Genomic DNA, 27820 nt, shown 5'->3' with positions numbered 1-27820 from the left:
CTGTGTTCTTTGCCCACAAGGCCGTGGTGAAGGCGTGCGTGTGTGGCTGTGGGCCAGGAAGCCAGAAAGAAATACGTGGGCGATAGCCTGGAGCCCCTGCGTGGGCCTTCTGTCACAGCACCTGCCTCAACACCCCCACACACGCCTGAGCCCCAGGATGGCCACGAAAACACCTACTGTGTGCCAGACAGCAGACTGCGTGCTTTCTAGTCACGACTTCTAATTTTCATAACACAACTTTTCTGCAAATATGTTCACTTCCAGGTGGAAATAGGATGGCTCAATAAAGTTAAATTGATTGTCTAAGACCAAATAGCTAATAAACGGTGGGGCCAGGATTCTCACCGGGGTCTGTCAGACTGCAAAGCCCACCCTCTTTCCACACCAGTGCACTGCCAGGAGCACTGGGCGCTTCCACTCTTCCTTCCACAGGACAAAGGGGTACAGCATCCACCATTCTCCAGGGAACCACTGGCAGGGCTGAGACGAAACCCAGATGTCAGAGCCCTATTTCTAGTACCAGATGACTCTGGGAGAGCAAATACGTGAGACACGTATCTCTACCCTCCAGCCCGGGCCCATGGCAGACATAACTAGTCGATTTCAGCACAGCTTCTTATACTTTTGGCAGCCACAACCAATCCACTGGAGCTGGTATCTGTGAGGAAACATAGTTGCCTTCCTTGGCCAGGGTCTCAGCTGCAGCTGCAAGCGAAAGAACTTTCATAACAGAGGATGTAGAGGCTCCAGCCAGAGATAGAAACCGCTATCTTAGACACGTGACAGGAGAAGGGACAGGAGGGAAAGGAGAGGATGAGGTGAGGCCCCGTAGGCTGTGCGCCAGGCCAGACAGGCTGGGGGCGGGGCTGGCACGGGACCTCAAGAGTACGTGTCGGAGCTGTGGGGTGTTGGGGGTGAAGGAGGATCCAAGAACTGGAGACATCTGAGCTGAGAAGAGTGAAAACACTTTGGATCTTACATTTGGCTTTGCTTTCTATAAAAAAGGTTTGTTTTTCTGACATTTATTTATTGTTAAAACAGCTCTTTAAGAACATTAAAGGACATTTTGTGAAAGAAAAGCATCGTCCCTCACCCCCCAGCCCCCTGCTCTCCCACAACTGTTTCCAGTTTCTCTCCTGGAAACATCTGATCCTCCTCCACACGCAGCCCTACATTTGCAGGGTGGGAAGGAGCACGCACGTAATGTGGCGCACTGCCTCTTTCCCTTAACGTGACAAGGTAAACACATTCCCACATCGTGCAGCCTTCCAAATGCCATTTTTCAAAGGGCTGCACAATAGAACATGATTTACCTAGATTTGTTGGCTGCTAGATCTGGAAGTTTCTATGTTTTTTCCTATTTTATGCTACAATAAATACCTTTGTGCCTTTAGCACCTTTGATAAATTATTTTCTTAGGCTAAGGAAGTGGAATTGTTGGGTCAACACAGAAACTTGTATGAACACCGTCGTTATGACTTTTTTTTTTTTTTTTTGCGCTTGCTGTTGACCTCGCACGTAAAAACTCCTGGGAGTTTTCAGAGCACTGTACTTCGAGCTTGGAGGTTAGGAAGCTTACTCCAGGTCACCCAGCAGAAAAGAGGCTCTGTTGGAACTAACACGTGTCCCTCAGTCTCCTTATCCAAAACTCCTGCACCCCTGTAAGCCCCATGTGCAGTGGCGGGGGTGGGGGGGCTGTTCAGGGGGAGGGGGTGCTGTGCAAACCCTACAGGAAATGGGGACAGAACCACAGCATCAAGAGGAAGGTGAAGTCTCTCTCAGTTGTGCCCACCAGCATCCCCTCCTTGTGGAATGTCCCTTCCCCACAGGAGGCCCTGTCTGGCTTTTTAAATATGAGAAGATGCCATTTGGGCGGGGGTGGGTGGGGTGGGCAGGTCCCCCAGGACACCAGGTTGTGTTACTAGGTGCTGATTCCCATGAAGGAGCTCACAGCAGAGAAGCCTCTCCCCACTGCGGCTCTGCACAGAGCCCCTCCGCCCCACCTTCCTGCAGCTGGACAGCCCCGGGCTCGGGCTTTGGCGGGGAGGGCAGGAGAGTGTGAGAGCTCTCTGCAGAGGAAAAAGCTGGGTGGTCTCCAAAGTTCTGGTCCTTTTCTGCCCGAGGCACCAGGAAAGTACAATAAACACAGACTGAGCAACCTCTGCCCCAGTCCAACCCCTGCCTCATCCCCAGCCCAGCCCCTGCCCCTGCCTCAGCCCCAGCCCAGCCCCTGCCCCTGCCCCAGCCCCAGCCCAGCCCCTGCCCCTGCCCCAGCCCCAGCCCAGCCCCTGCCCCTGCCTCAGCCCCAGCCCAGCCTCTGTCTCTGCCTCAGCCCCAGCCCAGCCTCTGTCTCTGCCTCAGCCCCAGCCCAGCCTCTGTCTCTGCCCCAGCCCTGCCTCTGCCCCTGCCTCTGCCCTAGTCTCAACTTCGCCCTTATTTCTGCCCCAGCCCTGCCTCTACCCCTGCCTCTCTGCCCCAGCCCTGCCTCTGCCCCTGCCTCTCTGCCCCAGCCCCAACCCCAGCCCAGCCTTAGCCACTGAGAGTCCACCTTGGCTGAGAGCACATTTCACTGCCCAGGAGAAAGATCTGTCCGTTTGGCCCAGCCAGGCCCACTACTCTCCCCAGTCAGTCCACTGGAGTCTCCTAGGATTGAATGGGTGAGACTCTAGGTCATACTCAGTGCCACCCTGGACCTCACCCCCAGCTCACTGTTCCAGCCTGGCGTTCTATGGAGCTGCAGAGCCGGTGCCCACACCCAGGGCCAGGGCCTTCCTGGGGCCATATGGACCAGCCTCCTCACCCAGCAGAGTCCTAGCCAGCCCAGGGTCACCAGTTACTTCTGGAGGCCTCGCCCTTGGTGTCTGACACTGTCCGAAGCGGCCACTGGGGTTACAGAGCTGAAAAAGAGAGTGAGTCCTGGCATGTGACGCTAGGCAAGTCAACCTCTGAGCCTTAGTGTCCTCATCTGTAAAATGGGCAGGAAGCAGCACCTACCTCATGGGGGCGTGGTGAGAATTCCATGGGACAATGTATGAGAGGTGTTCAAACTGGTAGCCAACACGCAGTACGTCCATGTACATTATTACGTTTTACATTGTTACTATTCTTTCTAGTTGCAAGCAACAAACATTAAACAGAAATAATTAAGTGAGAAAATTCAGGCATTGGTAACTGCTATGAAGAAGTATATGGTAATGCACTGGATGGGCCTGGGACTGGGGAAAATGCTTTAGCCTCAGTGGTAGAGAAAAGCTTTTCTGAGGAAGTTATTGGAATTGAAACTTAACAAATGAGAAGGAGCCGGTGTGAGAGGATCCAAGGGCTGATCATTCCACACAAACTATGACAAGTGTAAAGGCCCTGAGGTAGGAACGATCCTGGGTCTTTGGGAAATAGAGAAAAAGGCCTAAGGGGCTGGAACTGTGTCTCATATGGTAGCCAGAAGCTACCTGGGGCCATTTATGTTAAAATTAAATAAAATTAAAATTCAGTTCCTCAGTCTCACTAACCCCACTTCAAGTATTGAATAGCCACACGTGACTAACGGCTACTCTATCAGACGGCACAGGTATAAAATATTTTCATCATTGTAGAAAGTTCCATTAAGCAGCTCTGCCTTAGAGCTTTGGGAGAAAAGAAGAGATTGACATGAGATTTGGCAGGAAGGCCACGCAGGGACCAGACTTCAAAGGATCTTGGAGGCCAGACTGAGGAGCTTGGTCTCGTCCCCAGTGCACTGGGAGACCTTAGGGGTGTCCAGACTTTGGCTTAGGGGTAGAGGTGGAGCTCCCTCTGATTCTCCCACTTGTCTGAGCCAGAGGAAACCTCAAAAGTCAGAGCCGAAGGGGAACAGATGTGTTCACCGAGTCTGATAAACCTCCCAGTTCTGAAGAGTAAACAGGAATGCCACAGAAACTTCCAGGGACCTGGCACTTTCCCAAGGGATGCGCGGCTCCCCGTCGTGAAGGCCGAGGTGGAGCGTCTGGTCCAGGCTATGTCCTGGCGCCAGTACAAAGGCCCCAGGGGTGGGTGCCGTGCCCCCAGGCTCCCCTTCAGAGGGTGAAGGACAGTCCCCCAGACGCTGAAAGCAGTGCCGTTGTCAGTTGTCTTCAGGAACTGTCTTGGCTGAAGAGCACCACCTTGTCTAAGCCGCCTCGGCCCCTCGGCTCACAGAACAGCCTGTCTGTTAGCGCACGGGTGGGAGACAGCCGAGGAGCCGGACAGCACGGCAACGTCCAGCACAGCCCTGAGCAGAGGCGGCGTCCTCCTCCAAGCGGGGATGGCCACCGGGAGGTCCCCACAGGGCCCTGTGTTGAGAAATCCTATCTGCCAAGCTCCCCCAGCCACGCAGTTTACACACGTGGGCCCATGTGCCCTCCCCAGGCCTCTCCCTAGGCCTCCAAGAGCGGTGTTGTAATCCGCATCCTGCCGGAAGCAAGGCCCAGGCTTTGGAGAGCCCATGATGAGCCCCATTTCCCCCAGGTCCCAGAGGCCAGAGCTGGGATTTGAACTCCCATCTTAGAGATTCCAGAATCCACTCTTTTTGCCTGCACTGCACCGGACAGCCTAGACTTCCAGAGTTCCACACCCAAGGGTTCGTGCATCGAAGGACGACTCCATGTTAAGGAACACAGACATTTGGATCTCATCTCACCTGTGCTGGAGTCAAGAACCAAAGTGACACCCTCTCCCTCCACCCCCTGCTCACGGAGTGGGTTGGATGGTGTGGCCACAGCTACTGTCTGTCATCTGTCATGGTCTCTACTTTTCCAGGCTCTACAATCACGGCTTTGATGTGCTAACAGCCCCTAATGGAGACAGTGGCTAATAAATCATTCAGTGGAGCCCAGGATGGTCAACCCAGGCTGCTCTCCTGACCTCTGACCTCACTCAGGAGCTGGCTGTGGGACTGGTGCATATCCCAGGCTTGGGGGCAGGACAATTCAGGGAAGCTGCAATCTGCTAGGCAGCCCACAGTGGGCAAGGCCTGGAAGGAGGCCAGGAACATTGTGACTTCAGCAGATGGGAAAAAACACCCATAAAAGAGTCACTTGGGGATGACAGCGGTGACCTGCCCTGGGGACAAGATGAGGCAGCCTGGGAAGATGTCAGGAGATACTCTCCTTGTTGCCAGCCCCTGAACGCGACACAAGACAATAAAGGCTACACAAGGCATCTGAGAAACCAGTGCCCCTATGCGACTAGGGCCAGAAAGTCCTCCGAATGGGGGCCCGGCGTGGGGGAGGCTGAGGCCAGGATCAAATGGAGATGTGAAAAAAAAAAAAAAAAAAAGAAAGAAAAAACAGCCTCTCCTCTTATTATCAAGAAATAAGAATAGAAAGCTGCTAGCCTGAGGGAGTAATCCCACAGCCCTTCCCCAAGAGCAGAGCTGAGGGCTGACCTGGCCGCTGAGTCTGGTCCCCACCATGGGCCTCCACGGCGGGGTGGAGGGACAGGACAAGGGCTCGGCTAGGGCACCAGGGCATCTCTGCCAGCCTCCAGCTGTCCTCCTGGAGGAAGTGGGAAAGGGATTCCAGCGGAGAGAAACTCTTATCTTGTCTCTGGGGGGACCAGAGAATGGGGCTGAGGCCTGGAAATGACCTTCCTTTGGTTTAGGGCCAGAAACCTATTGCTCGAGTCTACGCCATATCACCCTGAACATACGTGATCTTGGAAGCTCAGCAGCGTGCGGCTTTGGTCAGTACCTGCATGCGAGAAACCTGTTGCGTGTAAGCGTGGTGATTCAAAATGCTTTTACAATTCTAAGACATGTAAAAAAATGGTTTTGATATTTCTCTTTGTTTTTGGTAAAACTGTTCAGGCAATTGCAGTCCATCTGAGCTGGAGGGGAACATGGAGACAAACTCCCCTTATGGCTCAGGCAGAGAAGGGGGTCAGGGGATCTTGGGCAGCTGGGGACGGTGACGAGCAGGAAATCCCATGGGGACAGTGTTGCAGCAGCAAATGTGGGCTGGACGTGGCAGCCCTTGGCTCACAAACGTCCAGACTGCCTGTGACATGGAAGGAGAAGGTGAGCTGTCAGAGGGGGGCAGTCAGGGGTGACAGGGTCCCCTTGCTTATCTTCCCGCTCCCCGAGAGCACCAGCTGTTTCTTCTGGGGGGGTGGCTTCGTTCTGTTTTCATAAGGGTATGGGGGTCCCTTTCTGGTCCAGTGAAACATCCTGGTCTATACGTCTCCAGAAAGACACAACAGAAGTCTGGGGCGGGGAAGACAGGTGAAGCTGACGTCGTCTGGGAAACACAGAAAGGGTGCGCCTGCGGGCTGACCTCTCTTTCACTGAGCGCAGGTTGCTTTATACTCCCGACATCCTTACAACACCAGATCAGAAGTTTCCTTCGGCTACCTGAGCTGCGTAGCCGAACAGACCTGGGTTCAAATCCCAGTGCCTCCTCGTAGCCATAGAGGGGCCAGCAAGTTTCTTTTAATTTCTCTGAGCCTCCGTCTCATTATTTATAAAATGGAACGAATAGTACCAGCTTGCAAGACTATTGTGACAGCAGGACATAGGGACATAAAGGCCTTGCACTTAATAAGCCCTTAATAAACTCCAGCTTTGCTTCTTGCTAGGAAGCTGTCACGTGGGTGGAGGAGGTCCGCCACAGGGTGATGTTAATTTATTTCAGGCACGGTTTGCTCATACTTTGTCACTAGCCTCGGACACTCATGCGGCCCCCGGATCCCATCTGCTTGGCAACGTCTCCCCCAGAGCCCCTCATCTCAGCTGGTTCCAGTCATTCTCCCTCCTTGATCTAGAGGCTTGAGCCAATGACCCTAGAGCTCAACCCACTATAGGACCCAGACCCGGGCAGAGGAAGGAGGCTGACTCTCATTCCTCTGGGTGAGGATCTAGCCTTGTGCAGGGAGAGGGCCCCCCTCCCCACCCTCCGTCTCTCGCAGTGGGCCAGCCCCACCCCCCTGACGACCTTGCTGGGGAAAAGCTTTCGAACGTTCTTTAGGTTTCTTGGCTGATTTTGTGGGGCCTGCCACATGGCTTTTGTGGGTCACAGACAGGGAGGGTAAAGGAGAGTAAGAGCCCCTCCCCCACCTTGGCCAAAGGCCCCTGTCGCTCCCTCGGAGGACTCTGAATCCCTCCCCTGCAAATGCCTGTCCTCCCAGGCTGAGATGCCGCAGACCCGGTGGTTTATACACAGACCCGTTATTTATTGAGAGGCTTAGGGCCAGAATGAGATTGTGGCCACATTCTCTTCTGTCCTGGCTCTTCTCACCTGGGTTGTAAGCAGGGAGGGAAGGAGAAAGGGCAGAGAGAGAGAGAGATGAGGGGACGGGAGGGGGGAGGGGCACTCCTATGTTGAGGGCGTACTCTGCGCCTGGTCTTGGAGGAGGTGTTCACAGGTGCTTACACTGAACGGGTTGCGGCAGGTCACTAATCCACGTGCATGCGTGAGCAGTGCAGACGTGCTGGGAAATAGGATGGTGTCGTGGTCAACAGCACGGCTCTTGAGTCAGGCTGTGGTCCAAGCATCAGCCTTCACTCTTAAGGGATGACCTTGTATACAGACACATTCCTTCACTTCTCTGAGCCTTCGTTTTGTCATCTGCAAAATGGGTATGAGAATTTCTACTTCCCAGAGTTCTAGAGAAGCTGGAGTCAAGCCCCCAGTATGGTGCGTGGCACACTGGAAAGCCTGCAGGAGATGGTGGCTGTCATGGGGAGGAGGGGGAGAGGCCAGGAAAGACGGAAAAAAATAGGAGAGGGTAAGGTGAAGTGTCTGAGCACGAGAACTCATCACCTGTCTCCACCTGCGAGTTGGCCAGCTTCTGTTTTCTAGCAGCATCGTGGGGAGGAGCCCCTAAAGGATGGTGGATGGCGGAGGAGGAGAGCAGATGGCAACTCCCGCCGGGAAGGCCCAGCTGAGAATGATGGAGGGAGATCTAGAGGGTTCTGAGCAGCAGAACTGCCACGACTGCCCCCACCCCAAATTCCTGCACAGCTTGCTCATTGCAGAGGGACCTCAGGGGGTGGGAATTTGGTCCCCCCCCCCCCCCCCCCCCCCCGCCCCGGGGGCTCCTTGCTGAGAATCAAAAAAGCACCCTGTGTCTTTAAGGAGGCGCCTGTTGGGAGCGCAGGAGGGAGGAAGGTTAAGATGATTAGCTGGTGCTAACAAATTTAGGATGTGGAAGAAGTCTTTTCTTGGCTGTCCATCAAAGGAAGGATTGAATGTCCCTGGGCTTGGAGAGAGCAGAAGATGGGAGGAAAGCGCTGGGGGAGGGGAACAGGAGGGCAGTAAGTGTTTACCAGCTGAGCCTTCTCCCTGGACAGGCCTTCCCGGGCACTGGGGGTGTGTGGGAGCTGGGCAGGCGTGCGGGGACCTTGGCTGTGTGTCCACATGCTGGCCTTCCCATCAGCTTGTCTGTCTGTCGTCGCCCCTCCCCCACTGCCCCAACCCCAGCTCAGGTTATGTCCAAGCAGCTGGGCTGAAAAGTGATCCTGGAGGAAGAAGGCCCTTCCTGTTGATTAGGAACCAGGACGCCTTCCCCCAGTCCCCCTCCAGCCGGACCAGACCCCCTCCTCATCCAGGCTCCCTGTCCTGGGGCCACCCCCGGCCCCTTGTCACCCAGGGCTGGGCCACTCTTCATCTAAGTTCGCCCGTAACCAAGGGAAACTTGCCCGGCCTCCCAGAGAGATCGCAAAGCACTCAGGAAAGCCTTCATAAAAGGTTATTTCCGGCACAGGCTGGAAGGGGGGCCTGGATCCGTGCCACGTCCAGGAATGGTTCATTCAGAACTGCCTGGGCACGGCTCTGTGCCAGGGCTTGTGCTCGACACTGGGAAACGGGATGGCGAGGCCTGTGTCCGTCCCTGCCTCAGGACCTGCCCCCGGGGACCTCGCCATCCAGCGGGGGTGGGGGGGAAGGAAAGAAGAGCATAAAGAATTCGCTCAAATGAAATGTCTATAGAACAGTGGCTTCCAGAACTCAACAGGAAAAGGAGGGCTGGGAAGGCTTATCCAGATGCAGATTTCTAGGCCACACCCTTGGAGATTCTGAGGCTGTAGGTCTGGTATGGGCCCTGGGCATCTGCATTTTTAAGCAGAGCGGGTGATTCTGCTGCAGGTGGATGTCGGCATTGATTTGGAAGAAGACCAACAAGTAGGGGACAGGGATAGTGCCAGGAAGGGGTGTAGGGACGGGTGCAAGAGGCAGGAAGAGCTTTCCAGATCTGGTGGCCTGAGCTGATTCCTGCTGGGGAGGGAGGGCAGGCTGAGGGAGAGGAAAGGTGAAGCAAGCTAGCGTGGTGCAGAGGCTGAGGGTGGCGTGGCTGGAACACAGGAAAAGACCAGGCTGAGCCAAAAGTGAAATCATGGAAGCACCCCAGGGGAGGGTAATGTCTTCAGCAAAGGAGGTCTTGCTTGGGTTTGCAGTTTGGAGAGACCTTTCTAGTTGCCAAGTCGCATGAGTGGAGGGGACCAGAATGGAGGCGAGGGCAGGTATTAGGAGGCCGTGGCAAGAATCTCCATGAGGGCCGATGGTAGGGCGCAGTAAGATGGTGGCAGGAGGTGGGGAGGAGTGGATAGTCACAGGGAATGCCAAGGAGGCTGAGTCCACAGGACATGGTGCCTGGAGGACGGAGGGGGAGGGCCAGGGAGGAAGCCACAGTGGCTCTTTAGTTTCTAGTCTCGGAGGTGGGCGGAAAGGGCTGCTTCTCCCCGAGGCTGGAGATACAAGAGGGATGAGCTGATTCAGGGGGAAGACGGGGAGTCTTTGGTTTTGGACTTGGTAACTGGGAGCTCCCTGTGGGCCATCTCAGTAGAGATGGACAGTGGGCAGGTAACAGGACATACAGATCCAGAACGAGGGAAGAAAAACAGGCTAAAGATATGGATTTGGGGAGATGGCAGAGCCCACGTATTTGTGGCTTTCAAATTTTCGACTCATCTAGTATAGGAAGCTCAGTCACCGCAGAAGCAAAAAGCCTCATGAAGCAGTAGCTCCCTGACCAGGCATGATGTGCTTAATATTTTCTACTTCACTTGTTTCTATTTGATTTCATTTAATTAAAAGCAATGCTGGTCACAGCCCCCTAAATTGATTTTATGCTGATAGGCTGGGACCCGCAATTTGAGAAACACTGAGGTCCGTGGAAACGGGAGTCACTGGAGTGAACGAGGTCACTAGGCGGGAGGGTTTAGGGGGCCAGGGTGGGCTCAAGGGGCCCCAACACTGCAAGGAGATGAGGAGGCAGCAAAGGTGACCGAGAAGGGAGGCACGAGCAAACTGAGGAGAAACAGGCTCCCGGAAGAGAGGAGAACATTTTGAGAAGAAAGGAGGCAGCAGAGAGACGTCACAGAGCATGAAGTTTGAAGAGCATGTGGGACCCAGCAGCACATGGCTGAGGGGAGCTCCGAACCCCGGCCTTGGCCCAGACTCAGGGAAGGGCAGCACAGGTCGAGGCTTCAGGGGCATGCTGGGCATGCTACAGGTAGGGAAACCGAGGCCTGAGGGGACCTGGGACTCTCTCTCCTCCCTCTCTTTGTTCTTCAGCCCCTGGCCTGTTACCCCATCTCTACTGAGTGCATGTGGCCCCTTGGGGTCTCAGGAGAGATGTGTGTTCTCATCCTTGCTCGTGCTCGAGGCCTGCTTGCAGCTGAGCAGGACATGTGTGCTGAGGACCAAGAACCTTTGTCCCCTCAGCTGAGGCTCTTATCATGTGCTGAGGACCTACTATGTGCCAGACCCCGTGCCAGGCCCAGAAACTCGGGGGACCTAAACTAATCGGGGTGTGGGTTCGAGACAGCTCGCCTTGCATGGGACATGTCATCTAAGGCGTGAGGAGTGAGTAGGAGCGAGCTCAGCCATGACACAGAACAGACAATATCAGGAGCCTAGGGAGGTCTACCAGGCACTTCCCACGGATCCTCTAGGACTGAGCACTTCTGGGGTACAGAAATCAGGGACTATGTCCTGGGATCTGAATATTGGAAAAGGATGGGGAGCTGGAGACTGGAGGTGCTCGGTGCCCCAGGGACTGCCAGAGCCCCAAAGACCTGGCCAATGACCCCTTCTGCATCAGCCACTTCCTTTTCAACTCAGGCCCAGACTGCCCCTCCCATGACTTCTCCATCTTCCCTGCTGCCCGACACTGCTGGATACAGGGTTATGGGAACGCTACCCTTCCGTAACGTTCACTCTGTGTCTGCTCCTGTGCTAAGCACGCCACATGCATTAACCCGCTCAATCCGCACAACAACCCACTGGGGTGGCTACTATTATTTCCCTGTTTTACAGATGAGGACCGAAGCACCAGGTTCAGACCACCTTGTATTTGCGACGGGACCGATCTCGACGGCAGGATGTTCTCAGCTCCCTTCGTGAGGTATTGCCCCTGTGTATTTGTGGGCATCTCTCCTGGACGTTGAGCACCGTGTCTTGTTTAAGTTTGGGACTTATCACAGGCCTACCACAGTGCCTGGCCCAGAGCAGACGATCAACACATTTTCCCTGACAGGTAAATGCAGGTCTATGGATGCCTAGCTCCAGCACGTTCTTTTTGGCCGGCGGCACCTCTCCCGGTGGCTGCAGCAGGGCGCTGAGAGTGAACGTGGAAGTGAGCGCCCTGCCATCAACCTCCTCACCGTCCTCACCATCCCAGTAAACATGAGTTGAGCGCTAACTATATGCTCGGTGCCGTGCGGCTGGCTGTGCATTCGTTGGCTCATTTAATCATGTCACGATCCACAGAGCGAGCCTTCTCGTTGTCTGTGCAGATCAAAGCTGTCCAATAGAACATTTTGCAATAATGGAATGTTCTACATCTGTGCTCGTTCCATTCAATTTCCACGAGCCACACGAGTACCTGAAATATGGCGGGTGTGACCCAGGAACTAAAATTTCAATTTTATTTAATTTTAATTAATTTAAATATAGACTCCTATGTAGCTAGTGGCAGTCCTAATGGACATGGCCGTGTGGACGAAGGAAGATCCAAGAGGTTAGGTAATTTGTCCAAGAGCCCGCATCTGGTAAATGGTAAAGGTGAGGACTCATGGCCAGGGGGGTCGAGCCCTGACCCCCAGACTTGGGCCCCCCACCCCCAGGCTGTAACTCCATCTTCTTGCCTCACCCCTAGATTGTGGGTGCAGCGGGGAGGAGTTAACATCATCACACCAGTTCCAGTGCAGGCGGGTGACCTCCGCAGCCCCCGGGTGAATCCCGGGACACTTTGTGTAGTGTGCCCGAACTATGTGAGACTCAGGACCTCCCTGGGTCCCCTTCCTGCTCTGACAGTGGGCACAGGAGGAGACGATCCCACATCCTCCCGCACGGACATCCCACAAACCACAGTTTTTTTGCAAGAGGACTTTCGCCACAGGCTCTGAAGCCGGGGAACATAAACAGTTTACTCTCCCCGCATGGGGGTCAGCATCTGGGCGCCAACAGCCTGTGCTGGCTCCTAGAAACAAGGGTGTAGAGAAGACTACGGCATCGTCGAAAGCCAGGGTTTGGGCTGGGGATAATGTTAGTGCCCCGTGAGCCTGGTCAGATGAATGCTGCGGGGGGCGGGATACAGTCCTTAGAGATGCCATGACCTGGGGGGGAGCGGAGGGCTACAGAATATGAACATCACATGGCAGCTGGGTATGAGGACACCTGGTTCTCGTCCCTGCTCTGCACAGAAGCCAGGGAGCTTTTCGTGACACCAACCTGATCAGGTCATGGTTCTGCTCACTACACTTCAGTGGTTCCCTGTTGCTCTTAACATGAAGACCAAAACCTTAACATGGCCTGCAAAGCCCCGTACACTCCAGCTACTTGTTGGCCTTCCGAACCTGTCTCATACCACTCTGTGTCCCAAACTCCCTGCTCTGGCCACCCTGCTCTTCCTTCCATTCCTCGTTCTTGCCATATTCCTTCTCACCCCAGGGCCCTTGCACAAGCGGTTCCTCGTTGCCTCGTCAATTTCTACTGTGTGTGTGTGTGTTTTTTTTAAGATTATATTTATTTATTTGAGAGAGAGAGATAACAAGAGAGAGCAGAGAAGGAGGGAGGGGCATAGAGAGAAACGCTCCCTGCTGAGCAGGGAGCCCGACTCGAGACTCAATCCCAGGACCCTGGGATCATGACCTGAGCTGAAAGTGGACGCTTAACTGACTGAGCCACCTGGAGCCCTCAATTTCTACTACTTAAGGATCACTGCCTCAAGGGAGCCTTCCTAGACCTCCCTGACCTTAAGGACTTTTTCTAGTTTTTCATGAAACCCTGTATGTCCCTTTGGTGTCGCTGGTTACCATTGCAATTTTACATTTGCTGGTGCAATTGATGGAAGTTGCCTCTCCCACTAAACCATAAGTTCTGTAAGGTCAGGCAGGGGTTATAGTTTGCTCACCCTTGGGTCCCCAGCACCTAGCAAAGACCTGGCATGGGGTGAGTGCTCAAAAGCAAGAGTTGAACACATGAATGCATGCATGGATGAAAGGATGCTGTTGTGATTTTGTGCAAGGCAAATCTGTTCTTTGGACCTGATACCTTAAATGATGACTTGTGGAGAATCTTCTCCATGCCAGATGCTGGGCAGGGCACAGACTGACTGTCCAGAGAGGAGACAGACATGCAAACAGCCGTGATGACACAGCAGGGTAAGGTTTTGCTCAGAAGACCCGCAAGCATTTAACAGAGGCATTTGGTGGGGGCGAGGCTGGGAATCGGGGAGGGTGTCCCTAGATAAGTTTCTGTGGGAGGACCCACTGACCAAGAGCAAAGCAGGGGCAAAGGCCTGGCAGGGAGAGAGCCCAAGGAAGGATGAGCAGTGGCGAGCCCACAAGGTGGACGGGGGGCCGGGGGAGAGAAGGGGCCAGACGGCCCAGTGAGACTTTGTTGTGAAGGCACTGATGCCACTGTGGGGTTTCAGGCAGAGGGGTGACAGAGGAGTGTCCTGCGTCAAAGGAGAGGACTGAGCGGGCAGTTTAGGGGCCCTCCAGCTCTGGCGCCCAGGGATAGGAGGCCCATGGGGCTAGGTTGAGGGGGTTCCGGAGTCCACTGCCAGCAGAAGCCTCAGGGGACTGGTTTCCTCTCTGACGTCAACGTAAAGGTCACACAGATCCCAGGTCTCTTCTCAGGAGCCACTTAGGGCTCCAATTTGTCTTTTTACCCAGAGCCCTTTGGGATCCTGTGACATTCCCAGCCTGGACCACCTCGTGGGGTAACCAGTCCCCTGAGCTCCCGAGTCACTATGAGAAGCAGGACTTCCTTTAATTTGTCCTAAACTTACATCGCTCAAGTTTCAAAGGGGGGCCCATGATCCTAGTATTTTGGGAGTCAGTGGGGAAGGAAATGCAGGAAGGGGAACTCAGGACATCTTTGACTCCAGGGCCCTCCGCATCTCATCAGCCAACACGCTATACTCCCACAGCCGTTAGGACGGGCCGCCCATCTCTTCCTGCCCCCCAAGCCCAGGCCCTCTCTGCGGGGTCTAAGCCGGGCAAGCCTGATGAAGCAGAGGTGAAACCAGGCCGTTCAGCTGACTTCTCCCTCTAGCACACGGACACCACTGCCGGGGGGCGTGTCAGTTACAGGGCCCCCAGGCAACCAGACTCCTTCAATGCCACCGACTGTCCTGTCCGTCCAGCCCGTTCTTCCAGTCCTTTCCCATCCCTCCTGGACAGCGGCCCCCACCCCCAGCACCTCCGGCTGCAGCCCCTCTTCATTGCCCTTCACACTGCAGCTGCACGCTTCCCTCTCCCACCCCCACAGGCAGCCCGTCAGCAAGGCGGACCAGCATCATCTCCAAAACATCTCCTCTGTCACCGTCGCCTCTCACCTGGGCACCCACAACGGGCTCTCCTCTCCCTGCTTTTCCACCTCTGTAATCCATTCTCCATGCAGGCCAAGAGGAAAGTAAAATGTAAACCTGAGTGTGTGGCTCCCCTTCTTAAAACCCTTGGCTCACTGAGGGTGAAATTTACAAACCCAGTGCCAGAGGTGTGCAAGGTGCCACAGGGCTGGCCCCACGACCCCTCTGAGCTCCCCGTTTTCTCTCTCTTTCCCTCATCCCATCAGGCCACTCTGACCTTTCTCTTCTTTAGACACTTCAAGCTCATTTCCACCTCAGGGCCTTTGCACACGCTGTTCCTGCTCAGAACACTCACTCCCCAGCCTCTGATTTAACTATTTAATTCATTTATTCAATCGGCACTTTTATTGTGCTTTATTCTATGCCAAGCTTACTCTCAGCACGTTTTGAGTTCGGATTCATTTGTTAACTCTTCACACGGCTAGTTCCCTCTTGTCAGGTCAAATGCCCCCTTCTCTTGGGGGCCTTCCCTGATCACCATCAAACACAGATATGCTGCTCCCCACCAATCAGACCCTGTAGAAAGTATGTCTTGATTCACTTTCATCATAACAATCAATGGTATTTTCTTATTTATTTCCTTACGTGCTTACTGGCTATCTCTTCCACCAGACTGGACGCTCTAGGAGGGCCGACCTGTCTGTCAGACTGATCCGTATATCCCTGGAGCCTAGCACCATGTCTGCCCATGAGAAGGAATGAATGAAGGGGTCACCTCTCCCCAAGAAGCTTCTAAGACCACCATGCATTCTAAACCCCACATCTGGCATGTACAAACTACAGGATCTAGGTGGGCTATGTTTCCTGTGGATACCGCTTGGAGACCCAGTGAGGGGAATGGCTCCTAGAAGGAGGGGGTCAGGTCTTAGCCACCTTCATATAAATATGAAAACAACAACTGGCAGGTTCAGAGCAAATAGCAATCCACTGTAGAGCTTTCAAAGGACCTGCCCAGATATGAACCCAGCTACTCAGTGAAGCTGTCATAGCCCCATTTGACAGATGCAAGAGCTGAGGCCCAGAGAGTCAGGGCCACGCGGTGTGCACAGAAGCCAAGACTTGCCCCAATCTCCCAGTGCCGATCTCAAGTCTTTACAAAGGGCTGGGTCCGCCTGAGCACGGGTGCTCTGGATACAAGCATGGGGCTCAGTGGAGATATTCATGTTTGCTGCAGCTGCCAGGCAGCCTAGAGAGGCTCCTGCTCACAGCCCGCGGGAAGGGCTGGTCCCCAGGGCACTTGGGAAGAGAGGCAATGTGAGCAGTTAAAAGGGTGCTGGGCTGGGGTTCAGGAGAGCGGGGTCACAGCAGCTCAATACCATTGATTAGTCACCTTCCCTGTGCCGGGCACTGTACCAAGTGCTTTACACACATTTCCTTAATGCCCACAACAGGGCAGTGCAATCGTTGTCATTGCCCCCATTTTGCAGATGAGAAGGCTGAGGCTTGGAGAGCTTAAGTCACTTTCCCGTTGTAACACAGATGGATCCCGGAACTCAGCCAGCAGACAGTCGTGCCACTGGTTAGTCAGGGTGCTTCCAGAAGTGGCTGAGTGACCCTGAAAGAGCCTCTTGTCCTCTCTGGGTTTTAGAGCCTACCTGTAAAGCCCCGGCTCATACAAGATCTTGTCTAGGCCTGTCTGACTTTAACACGAGTCAAGGAGGGATGAGACAGGATGTGTGGCCACTGGTGTTTCCTGTGGCCCCTGCCACCTGAGGAAGGGCCTGCCTGTTTGTCTTGAGGCAGGGGCACACTGTGCTCTGCCCAGGGCACCATGGGTGGAGCGTCCAGGGACAGTTCATCCCCAGGGCCCCAGCCTCCTGTGCTGGCTGGATGACAGAGACCAGGGGTACACAGGAGTGGAGGAGAGCTGGGAGACCTTGGAGCTACCAAGAAAGTGACTCATCATATCCACCGGGGTGGGGCGGGCGGAGTTAAGATGGGCAAATGCTATAAAGAATATACACCCCATTGCAGAGCCGCTGAAATGAACATCAGAAATGGGATCCCAGCCTGCGCTGCCTTTGGATAATAAAATCTGGTACCTTCTCTGTATGTCTCTCCCTCCCTCCCTCCTTTCATGAATTTGTGAGCCTGTTGTTCTATAGAAACATGATTGCATGGCCTCGAGTGTCCACCCCTCAAGGGGGATGGGCACGGAGGACGGAGAGCTTAGAGCCAAGGCCAATTCCTAACTTTTGTGGGATCCGTTACCCTTGCAGAAGCCAGTAGAAGGGTGAGTGAGCAAGCGCCCCAGGGAGAGCAGAGGAGGTTGGACCTGACTTCATTCCTAGAAATAGTTGTGCGGTGGGTGGTGGCTTCAAGGGCCCGTCGGTTTTAGGGACGTGGCAGTGCGTTTTGTTCCGTCAGGAAGAACAGGCTGCCTGCTGGCATCCGGAACCAGACACCCAGCTTGGCTGGAGCTCTTGGCCTCGGGAGGCAGCGAGGCCCCGTGGCTGGTTAACACTGGTCATGGGCTGTTCTATATCCCTCTGTCTTGCCTTCATTTCCGTAAAACGCCCGCCTCCCTGTGACCCCAGCAGTTGCTCTGGGGACCGTCTGGGGGACAGGATGTGGTGGGATGAGTCCAGCAGGAATGGAGAATACCTCCAGTCCCCATGTGGCTGTGCAGGTTAGGGCAAGCTCCCGTCGCCCTCTGGGGGCCTGCTTTTCTCCAACTGCACGATGAACAAGTGGACACCAGCGGGTTTTACATCCCAAAGGGGCGCATGCGTCCCATGTACAGCTGCCCCATCCACACCAAAGGGATGGCAGAGGTCACCTCGGGTGGAACGGGGCACTGGCAGGGCTGGCAGGGCAGACGCTCCTGCTCCATACCTGGTCGGAGGGCTTGCTTGGATGCAATTAGGCCAATCCCACCCCCAGAGTAAAGGCTCCTAACTCGTGGCTTGCTCCTCTTGTTTCTCCCTCAGCTAAGTTGGGGAGCACGTTGGCAGATGCCAATATTATAACTCTACAGGTTGGGAGCTGTATTCTTCTAGAGTTGAACAGACCTTCCAAAGTCAAGTTCTCTCTCATGGTAGATGGAGGAGGCACAAAGGGCTGAAGTGGAGACAGGAAATGAATGATCTGTACCTACAAAAAATTAGGCACAATGGGCATCACGGGCATGCCCAACCTCGATTAAGCAGAAAGGAAACTCGATTATCCAGAACATGGCCCTTTTAGGAGATAAGGGCACGTAACTTCAAAATAATGACATAACAGTGATGAAAGAAAGATCTCCGTGGACTTGCAGTGCCGTGCCTCGGTCAGTGCACATTTAGCCCTGTGAATCGTCTACCCCTTTCTCACCCCCATCCCTTAAGGTAAAAACAGAGCATCGCATGCTGGTCGTTGCCTCTGAGGGCCGATCAGCAAAGAACAACAGAGCCCAGGGTGATGTTGTCAAGTGTCTGGAACTCTGAGAATGCAGGACCCGTGGGCCGGAACCTGCGCCAGCCGTGATTAATGGGTAAGGCCGCCATGTTCAGACTCATGAGCACCGTGCAGGAACAGAAATTCTTCATTTGAGAAGGACTGGCACCAGGTTCCAGGCCTAAAGGGCAACGAGGGAGGCAATTTTGGCTGCCAAAGCCGCCCAGCCCCGGGCGCCCCGGAGCCTGGGGACACAGACGGGCCAGCCCGCTGTGCAAACGCGCAGGCAGGTCTGGGGAGACACGGCCACTCTGCCCCGTCCACGCGGCTCCCAGGACGTCTGGGGCCTGCCCCACACTCCCTGCAGGCTTGTCATGGTGAGCTGGCTACGCTGTGACAGCTCACGTAACTATGCGGAGAGCCAGTGTCCACTTATATACCCGTCGCCTGCTGGGCATTTTCCTAGGGCTCCACGCCAGGCCGGCTCATCGCATTTCCTCCCCACTTGGGCGGGTTGAAGTGGCGGGCGGGCTCTGCTGGAGCCCTCTGCCCAGGCTCGACCCCCATCCCCGCCTCCAGGGGCCTCCCCAGGGCCTCCACTGGGGGGAAGAGTCGGCCCAGGGCCCTCCTATCCACCCCCTTCAGCCGCGCCCCCGCACCCTGGGGACACTCCCACAGTGCCCGGCCGGCCCTGCCGCACACAGACAGATGGGCAGAGGCTGGAGGGGTGGCAAGTCCGCAAGCAAGTCTGTGAAGTGCGCTGGAAAGAATGGCAGGCAGGCCCACAGCCAGCCCTGCTGCCACTCAGCTTCTGTAGGGTCTGACCCTTTTGGGATCCTCTCTTCCTTTGGTCTGCCCTGCCCCACCCCCATCCCCCCCGCCTCTGCCACACCCCTGCATGCCCAGCCAGCTCCCCTCCGCGCTGGGGGCCTCTCGTGCTTCTCACCCAGGAGCTGAGTCCCGGGGTCCTGGTGCCTTAAGGAAAACGGCCAGCTGTACAGGAAGCACGCCCCCGCCCCACCTGCGGGCCTGCCCCGTCTGCGCCCCGGGTCTCTGCAGCCGCCGCTGCTCAGGCATCCCCTCACCCGGACCGTGAGCTCCTCTTAGTCTCCTGAGGACGGGCCAGGGCACAGAGCCAGCGCTCCAGGCCTGTTTGTCGAGTGAGTGACGGAAAGACACGGAGACAGAGAGGCAGAGAGAGGGAAAGCAGGTCTGCGTTGACTTCTGGTTCCCTCTGCGTGACATCACTGTGGCTCCAGCACATACCAGCTCTGGGGTCCTGGCCACATGACACACCTCTTTGGGCCTCGGTCCTTCTCCCACGTAAAACGAAGATAACCATAGTATCTGCCATACAGAGTACGTATGAGGCTTCCAGGAGGTAATGTGATACGGTGCTGAGAACGGCGCCTGGCACAGATACGCTTTGTTGCCACTATTAATGAACGCCCTCCAGCCTCGTCTGGCAGCGCCTCCCTGGACGAGCGTTCTGGCCATTGCCAAGTCCTCGCTTGCTTGCCGCGGCCCAGGGCAGCGCTCAGCCGGCTGCAGGACGGACCCTGGCGGACGTGCATCCGAAGCACGCATCTTCAGATGTTTCGGACTTGGTTTTCAGTCCCAGCCCTGCCACTGTCTGACCCTGTATCCTGGATGGGAGCACGCTGAGCTTCAGGGTCCTCATCTGGAAAACGTGGTCACGGAAGTCTTCACCTCCGAGAGATGTGGGGAGGAGGACGTGAGGTGTGCAAGGCACAGCGCGGGCAATCATGCTGGCTGGATCGGAGACCATCCAGGCCGCCCTGATGGCGGGACAGGACCCCACCAGGGAGTCTCTGAGGTGGGAGGCTGGCTGGGTTGTGACGAGGCATGGGGGCAGCCCGTGACGGAGTGGGCGGCCGGGAAGCTCCAGGAGGAGGAAGCGAGGGCTGCATCCGTGTGCCCAGCATTTCCCACCTTCCAGTCCCTTATAAGGGCCACCGGCCCTTGCTGTTGACTGCCCCTCTTCTGTAAAGCGGCACTGATATTCTTCCAGCGACACTATGGTAGAGCCGTATGGGGCAGAGTGGGCAGAAGCTAGACCTGGGGACCCTCCATGGAGTCTGGGCCCGGGAACCCCTCCGCCCTCGGCAGCTTGGCACAAGGCCCTAGCTCCACGGCACACATGGGGCTGGAGCTGGCGTGGGAGGAGTGACTCTCCAGCAAAACGTGCCCCTGCCCTCTCTGTGCCCTGAGCAGGGACCTCCGCAGCCAGCCAGATGAAGGCCTTTCTTCTCTAAGGCCAAAGGATCAGAACTTTCCTACCCCACTGTCCCCGGGACAAGCCCTCCCAGGGCCCTTAGCACTTCCACAGGGACATCTTGCCTCCCCACCCAGCCCACCCCAGATACTCCAGAATAGAGCTCTGCACCCTTCCTCTCTATCTGACAGCCCTCTGCTCTCTCCCTGGGGGCAAAGGCACTAGCTTTCGAAGTCTTGGGCTCAAGTCCTGGCTCCATCTCCCAGCCACCACCCCTGTGTGATCCGTAGACATCGGAGCCTCAGTGGCCTCAGCTTCGACCTGGGGAGAACCACAGCCCCACCTCGCAGACTGCTTGTAAGCTGTACTGTGTTGCAGGCATGAGGTAGGATGTTCTCTCTTAATGTAACTACCAGCGTGGTCATTACCTGGGCTCACGGGCTTGTCACTGCCTTGCGCTGTCCCTTGCCCACATGTAACAAATGGCCAACACTTGCCCATTTTCCTTCTGTGATTTTTACCACTCCCCTTGGCCCCTTCCACATGCTACTCCACGTCTTCTCTTAGCGGGGCCACGCAGCCTCTTCCTGGCTCCTTCCTTGGCTCTAGCTCGTCCTCAGCTGCAGCTTCTCACAGCTGGATCATGTTCTATCCTTTCCTAGAAACCCTCACGGCCTCTTCAGGGTGATGTCCAACCCCCTCCATGGCTACCTCTCCCACCCCAACTTTTCTTTCCAGCCTTATCTCTTACTCCATCCTTCTGTGGGAGCTTGCTACAGTCATTCTGGATCATTCCTCCATTCCCAGAGTAGGGAGGGAGTGAAAAAGCCTGGTCCTTAGGTCTCTACACTTTCACTACACTGTTCCCTTAGCTCATAATGTCTTTATATGAGTTTTTATTTACTGACGATTTACTTGTCTTTCAAGGCTTGCTTTAAATGACCCTTCTTGAATGTAGCAGGAGGGGAAGAATGAAGGGGGGGAAATCGGAGGGGGAGAAGAACCATGAGAGACGATGGACTCTGAAAAACAAACTGAGGGTTCTAGAGGGGAGGGGGTTGGGAGGATGGGTTAGCCTGGTGATGGGTATTGAGGAGGGCACGTTCTGCATGGAGCACTGGGTGTTATGCACAAACAATGAATCATGGAACACTATATCTAAAACTAATGATGTAATGTATGGGGATTAACATAACAATAAAAAAATTAAAAAAAAATAAAAAATAAAAAATAAATGACCCTTCTTCCGCGAAGCCTTTCTAGATCCCTCCCTTTAAAAGTGATCACTCCTTCTCTTGCATTCTCCAACCCTGTTTAGCATTTACCTAACCCTGGACAGGAGGGACTATGATTTACCTGGTATCCCCAGGGCACTGAGCAGCTGCTAGCCCTCTGTGGGTCAAGGTCACTTGCTGATGTAGCCCACGAGCAGCCCAGAGCTGTAAGGAATATATAGTTTGTCCGCTGGGGTGTGGCCTGCCTCTGCGGGGTTGGGATTAGGAGGTGGAAGGTGGGGGTTCACTTAATTCCTCTGGGCACAGTGTCTGCCCTCCCAGGGCAGGTTGTAAGGGAAAGACTTTGACAGCTGAACGTCTGCTACAAACATGTGTGATCATCACAGGCCTGGATGGCTCTCTGGGACCTCAGGCAGTATGGTCTCTTCTTTCTCCTGGTCTCCTCTGCTGGCCTCTCTGACACAGGCAGGTGGACAGACAAAGAGAAATGGACACACAGCGGGTGCTGCTGCCTACCTGTGAGCTCCCCCCCCCCCGGCCCCCCTGCCAGACAGCCATCCCTGATTCTTTGGAGTTTCTGCAAAATTCCAGAGTCACCCACACCCCACGCAGCAGCTGCTGCAAACGTGGCTCGTTTCTCTGGGCGCCTGGGTGGCTCAGTCGGTTAAGCGTCTGCCTTCGGCTCAGGTCATGATCCCAGGGTCCTGGGATCAAGTCCCGCATCGGGCTCCCTGCTCTGTGGGGAGCCTGCTTCTCCCTCTCCTCCCCACTTGTGCTCTCTATCTCACTATCTCTGTCTCTCTCAAATAAATAAAATCTAAAAAAAAAAAAAAATGAAAAAAAAAAAACCGAAAGAAAAAAAAAAAACAAACGTGGCTCGTTTCTCTCTCAGGACGCAGAGCGAAGCTGACAGCCCGCCTCCATATGGGTAAGGAGCGTGAACACGACCCTTCAGAAAAGTCCCACCGCCCGGTGGTTCCCGCTCCAGGCTGTGGCTGGACACAGGGAGGGTGAGTCTCTTCATAAACCCCAATTGCAAGGTCCTTGACCCACGGTATCAGCGGTGATCTCAAACACCCCATCCAAGGAGCCAACCATCACCCTACTTGTGACTACCCCTCCCTCTGCCACAGTCCATGGCTCTCTGTGTCCCCCAGCACTCACACAGCCTACATCCCACTAAGTAACTGCATTGTGGGCAAGCCTAGCTGCCTTTCCTCTAATATCTTCCACAGTGTAGGACTCCACAGTTGACCGAGCGCTCTTGCAGTAACCCTGTGAGATCATTATTTATATGTAAGAGATTAGCTAATGGAAACTCAAAGGGGCTAGTGGCTTTTCCAATGCTGAAGAGCTAGGCACAGAGAGCTGGGGTTCACACGGGGGGCTCCTGCCCCATGGAAAAGGCCACCATAGCCAATTAGTCACAGAGTCCAGCGAAGGGCTCCTCCCACTTCTTCTGATCCAACAACATCCTCTATTCAGCCTTATGATTAAATAATGTTTTATCTTGAAATATTTCAGACATTCAATGAGCAATAAACATAATATAATGTATTATTGGGCAATGAAAAGGAATGAAGGATCGTTACATGTTACAGCATGGATGAACCTTGAAAACATGACACTAAATCCATAGAACTAGGAAGTAGATTAGTGGGGGTGTGGGGGTGACAGCTAAAGGGTCCAGGGTTTCTTTTGGGAGGTGATGGAATGTTCTAAACTTGATTATGGTGATGGTTGCACGGCTCTGTGAACAGACCAGAAACCATCAAATTGTACACGTTAAATGGATAATATAATGCAAATTATATCTCAATGAAGTTGTTACCAAGAAATAGCATGAACCTGGCATAGCCTCCATCCAGCTTAAATGTTACCAATATAGGGGTGCCTGGGTGGCTCAGTCAGTTAAGCATCCGACTCTTGATTTCAGCTTGGGTGGTGATCTCTGGGTCCTGAGATGGAGCCCGGTGTTGGGTGTGCTCCGCGCTCAGTAGGGAGTCTGCTTGAGATTCTTTCTCCCCGTCCCTCTGCCTCCCCCTCCCTTTGCCCCTCCCCCACTCATGCTTGATCTCTAAATAAATAAATAAATAAATAAATAAATAAAATCTTTAAAAAGAAATAAAAAAGAGTTACCAATATAGCCAAACCCTCAGGGACCCCAGCCCTACCTCATTGCCCCCCCCCGCCCCCCCCAGAATGTGATGCTTATCACTCCGCTGCATTTCTTTTCTTTTCTTTTTTTTTAAAGATTTTATTTATTTATTTGAGAGAGAGAGAATGAGAGACAGAGAGCAGGAGAGGGGGAGGGTCAGAGGGAGAAGCAGACTCCCTGCTGAGCAGGGAGCCCGATGCAGGACTCGATCCCGGGACTCCAGGATCATGACCTGAGCTGAAGGCAGTAGCTTAACCAACTGAGCCACCCAGGCGCCCAACTCCAGTGCATTTCTCTATACACTTATTACTTAGGCAAATATGCCCTGAATAATGTGTCTTGTTGTTTTGTGTTTTTAAACTTTATATAAATGAATTATATTGTACATATTCTCTTGTAATTTGCTTTTTTTCCCCTCGATAGGATGAGATTCAGCCCTGGTATTGCTTGGCCTTGAGGTCAAGTTCATCCACGCTCCCTGGGTATGGTATTTTGTTGGTGAAAGTACCACAGTTTCACATTCTACAGTGTGTGTCTCCACTCTGCTTCTGACAAATATTTAGGTTTTCTTTTCCCTTTCCCCGCAGTGCACACGGGGCCACAGGGAACACCCTGTCCTCCCTTATGCACGAGTGAGTGTTTCTCAGGAGGGGCGGCTCTGTGGGGACCATCACACACTTTGTCAAATAGTGTCCCATTATTTCCTCACACATAAGGAAACTGAGGCCCAGAGAGAGGACGTGACCTGCTCAGGGTCCCTCAGGGTCTGGGACGGATGCCCAGCCCAAGGCTCTTCTAGCCCCAGCACACTGCCTTTCCAGAACCCTCCATTTCCTTATTTTTATTTCGCTGCAAATCCCAGCGACCACCCAGCGGGCCTTATCAGAGCCGATCTAGGAGAAACACATTATCAGTGCTGTCCAGGAGGGCTGAGGATCTGGCAGTGCTTTCGGGAGGAAACAGGGAAGAGATGAACTTTGGAGAATGCCCCAGGCAGCTCCGAAGTGCCGAGAAGGGCAGCCTTGGGAGGAGAGGCCCTTCCCACGCTGGCCCCCCTCACTGGGGACTTCCTTACCTCCTCGAGGTAACAGCCAGCCTCCCACCCGGCTAGCTGCTTGCCTGAAACGGAGCCAAAAGGCCGCAGGAAGTGCCTGCATCTGGAACCCAGGGTCTGAGCTTTACTGACTGGCTGTCTGATTTCTAAAGCACAACATCCTGGCTCTAGTTTGGCCCTGGCTCCCTTTACCTGCAGCCTCAGCTCCAGCGCATGGCTGTCACCAGGGAGCCTGCTGGGCATGCAGGGGGGACACTGGCAGGAGGGGAGGCCTGAGGGGGCAGCAGGCCACATTAGGGATTAGGACCTTTAACCTACGGACAAATGAAAGGAGGATGTGCTTTAAGGAGGGTTGTACATTCGTTTTTCAAACACCATTCAGGGATCCGAGGAGGAGCCATGGGGGGCTCCTGCGGGGAGTAAGGTGAGAGATGGTGGCGGCTGCAACAGGTGTGGTGGTGGGGGCGCCGGGGGCAACCGGCGGGGCAGGGCCAGCGGGGCTTGGCGGTGGATGGGATGTGAGGGAAATGGCGGGGTCCGGACTGAACCCCAGGTTCCAGCCTCGGTGCTGGGCCCGTGTGGTGGTGGTGGTGGCGCCATTCCCCGGGACTGGGGATGTTGGCTACAGGCCAGGTGTGGGAGAAAGATGCTGGCTTCAGCTGTGTGCGCTTTGAGGACGGGCGACCTGTGACGTGTCCAGGGGGAGATGTCATGGAGGCTGCCTGGTGTGGTGTGTACGTAGGTTCGAAGGTTCTCCCTGCCCGAAAACCCACAGAGGCTCCCCCCAGTGTGTAAGAGGCTCATGCTGAGTTTTGCGGTCAAGTGCCTGCAGAATCTAAATCAAATGGTCAGTGATCACAGCCAAAGAGAAATCATCACAGGTGTATACTTCCTGGTCTGTTTTCACGTCCCACCTGAAGACACATTAGTTGTCCCAGCAGGTGGTTTTGCTTGGATTATACGCTGAGCGCACACCAGGCATTCTGTTAGCATGGTAACCAAACAGCAGAACGAAGGAGCAAGGCTCTGGTAGGAGAAAAGGATGGAAGGAGCTGTGGGGATGTGGTAGCAAGCCTGGAGGGGTTAAGAGTCCATCAAAAAAAAGAGTCCATCAGGGAGAAACAGAACAAAGCCATGAGAACAGCATGAATGGATGTGAACGGGTGAGACACTGGTGTAGGGGCAGGGCAGGTGAGTGGTCCAGTTTTACTGAAAGACAAGGAGTGCAGCATAATGGGAGGCTGGTCAGAGCCCAGGCTTGAGAGATAAAAGTCCTTATGATTGGGATGGCGTGTGTATGAGCACTAGGGAGCCATGGATGGTTTCTGAGCAGTTGAGTGGAATTGATAGGACACAGCGATGATGGAGTATGTGGGTGAAGGAGAAGGAGGCATTGATACTGCCTGGGGTTAGAGCCTGGGGGTCTGGGAGGTCAGATGGGCCATGAGATGGAATGGCGGGAGGAGGAGGAGGGGGCGGGTGGCTGAGGGGGAAGGGAGCTGACACAGCACAAAAGCTTGGCGGAGGCAGAAAGAGGGAGAGTTGGAATCCTATCGGAGGGTCTCTTATCAGGCTGGCCCTCAGGGATGTGCTTTAAGGATTAGCCAGGAATGACTCAGAATTAACCCATCAATTATTTGCATATAAAGCAGAGTTTACCTGAAAACAGTATTTCTTCAGTGGAAATGTTCTGCCTAATGCAACCATCAGCTCTGCAGTCTTTTTCTTTATAAATGGCACCCAGGGACACTTTGGTCTAAATGCTCCCTTTTCTGGGTTAGCTGAGTCTAAACAGAGGAGAACCACAGCGTAGGGGGCGCTGTGGGTCTGCTCTGCTGTAGTCCAAGAGAGCTGAGGGGAGCTCAGTCTAGGATGGAAGCTCTGGCCATAGTCCCTGCCAGTGAAAATGCCCTGAGACTGCGGGGGAGGGGGAGATCCGCCACCAGGGCAACCAGGGTAAGGCTAGACAAAGAAAGGGCTTCAGGACATGTGGACACCAGCTCTTACCACATATGGAAGCTAACCAAGCCCAGAGGGGCTGTTTCAGCCTGAACATCAATTGCCAACTTTCGTTGCTGGAAGGGGCTTCTCTGCCCTCAAGCCAGCCTCCACGTCATTGCTAGATACTGTTCTAGACTACAAACGGGATCAGGTCTCATCGCCGCTCCCCAGCCCTTCCCTGATGCCACATCACCTCCTGGGGCCAGAGCACGTGTTACTGCTCGCTGCGCCTGCACCCACAACAGACATCCCTAAGCGATGGCCACATCTTCCACGGAGCCTGGATGTAGCCTCCGAATCCACGCTGCACGCTCCGGGCAGCCATTACTAATCAGTCACCCTCAGGATGAAAACCGTTTCCCTCTCTTGGCAGGGGGAGAGCTGGAACTCCTCGGCCTGGCCCTTTGCTGTCTTTTCCCACCCTTATTTCAGATCTGTGCTCCAGCTTCCTCCAGCTGCTTGTCGTTCCCACATATTCCGCCTTTTTCTTCTTCTCAGAGCCTCTGCCCGTGCGGGTGGAACGGCATCTATGCAGATTGCTAGTCTTTCCTCCGTTATCTGCCCCCTCCCGCCCCCGCCCCCGCCCCCGCCCCCGCCCCCGCCCCCAGCAACAGGCTTGTGTCTGGGCGCCTGGCTGCCCAGCAGAAAAGCCCTGCCCGGCCTCCCGCGGAGCTGGGAACCATGTGACTAAGTGCTGGCCAATGGGATACGAGCGGAAGGGATGCAGGTCGGGATATTTTTTTCCCCTTCACGTTTTGCTCTTAAAAACTGGGGATGGTGAGAACAAAGCAATTGCCAGCATCGTGCCGCATGAAGGAGACGGCAAGGCCACCTTCCCCGCCGGCGCCACCGCCGTCTGGCCTGCTGAGGGAGAGACCTCCCTCCGCCTGGTTGGAGTCCCTGTATCGGGAGCTCTGTCGTCCCGGCGGCAG

At 54.7% G+C, this 27820-nt stretch overlaps 1 protein-coding gene across 1 annotated transcript in view; it reads right to left on the bottom strand.

The window, feature by feature from the left end:
* The window catches only part of COL13A1 (collagen type XIII alpha 1 chain), a 144498-nt gene that overhangs the window by 95936 nt on the left and 20742 nt on the right, over nucleotides 1-27820 (bottom strand). The window contains 1 exon segment of the mRNA XM_032423878.1: nucleotides 1828-1835. Coding sequence (XP_032279769.1) covers nucleotides 1828-1835 — 8 coding nt within the window.

This window comes from Phoca vitulina, unplaced genomic scaffold, assembly GCF_004348235.1.
Source record: "Phoca vitulina isolate PV1807 unplaced genomic scaffold, GSC_HSeal_1.0 scaffold29, whole genome shotgun sequence".
NCBI classification, from domain to species: Eukaryota; Metazoa; Chordata; class Mammalia; order Carnivora; family Phocidae; genus Phoca; species Phoca vitulina.
The sequence above is the reverse complement of the archived record's forward strand: the minus strand, read 5'-3'. Positions and strand labels throughout refer to the sequence as shown.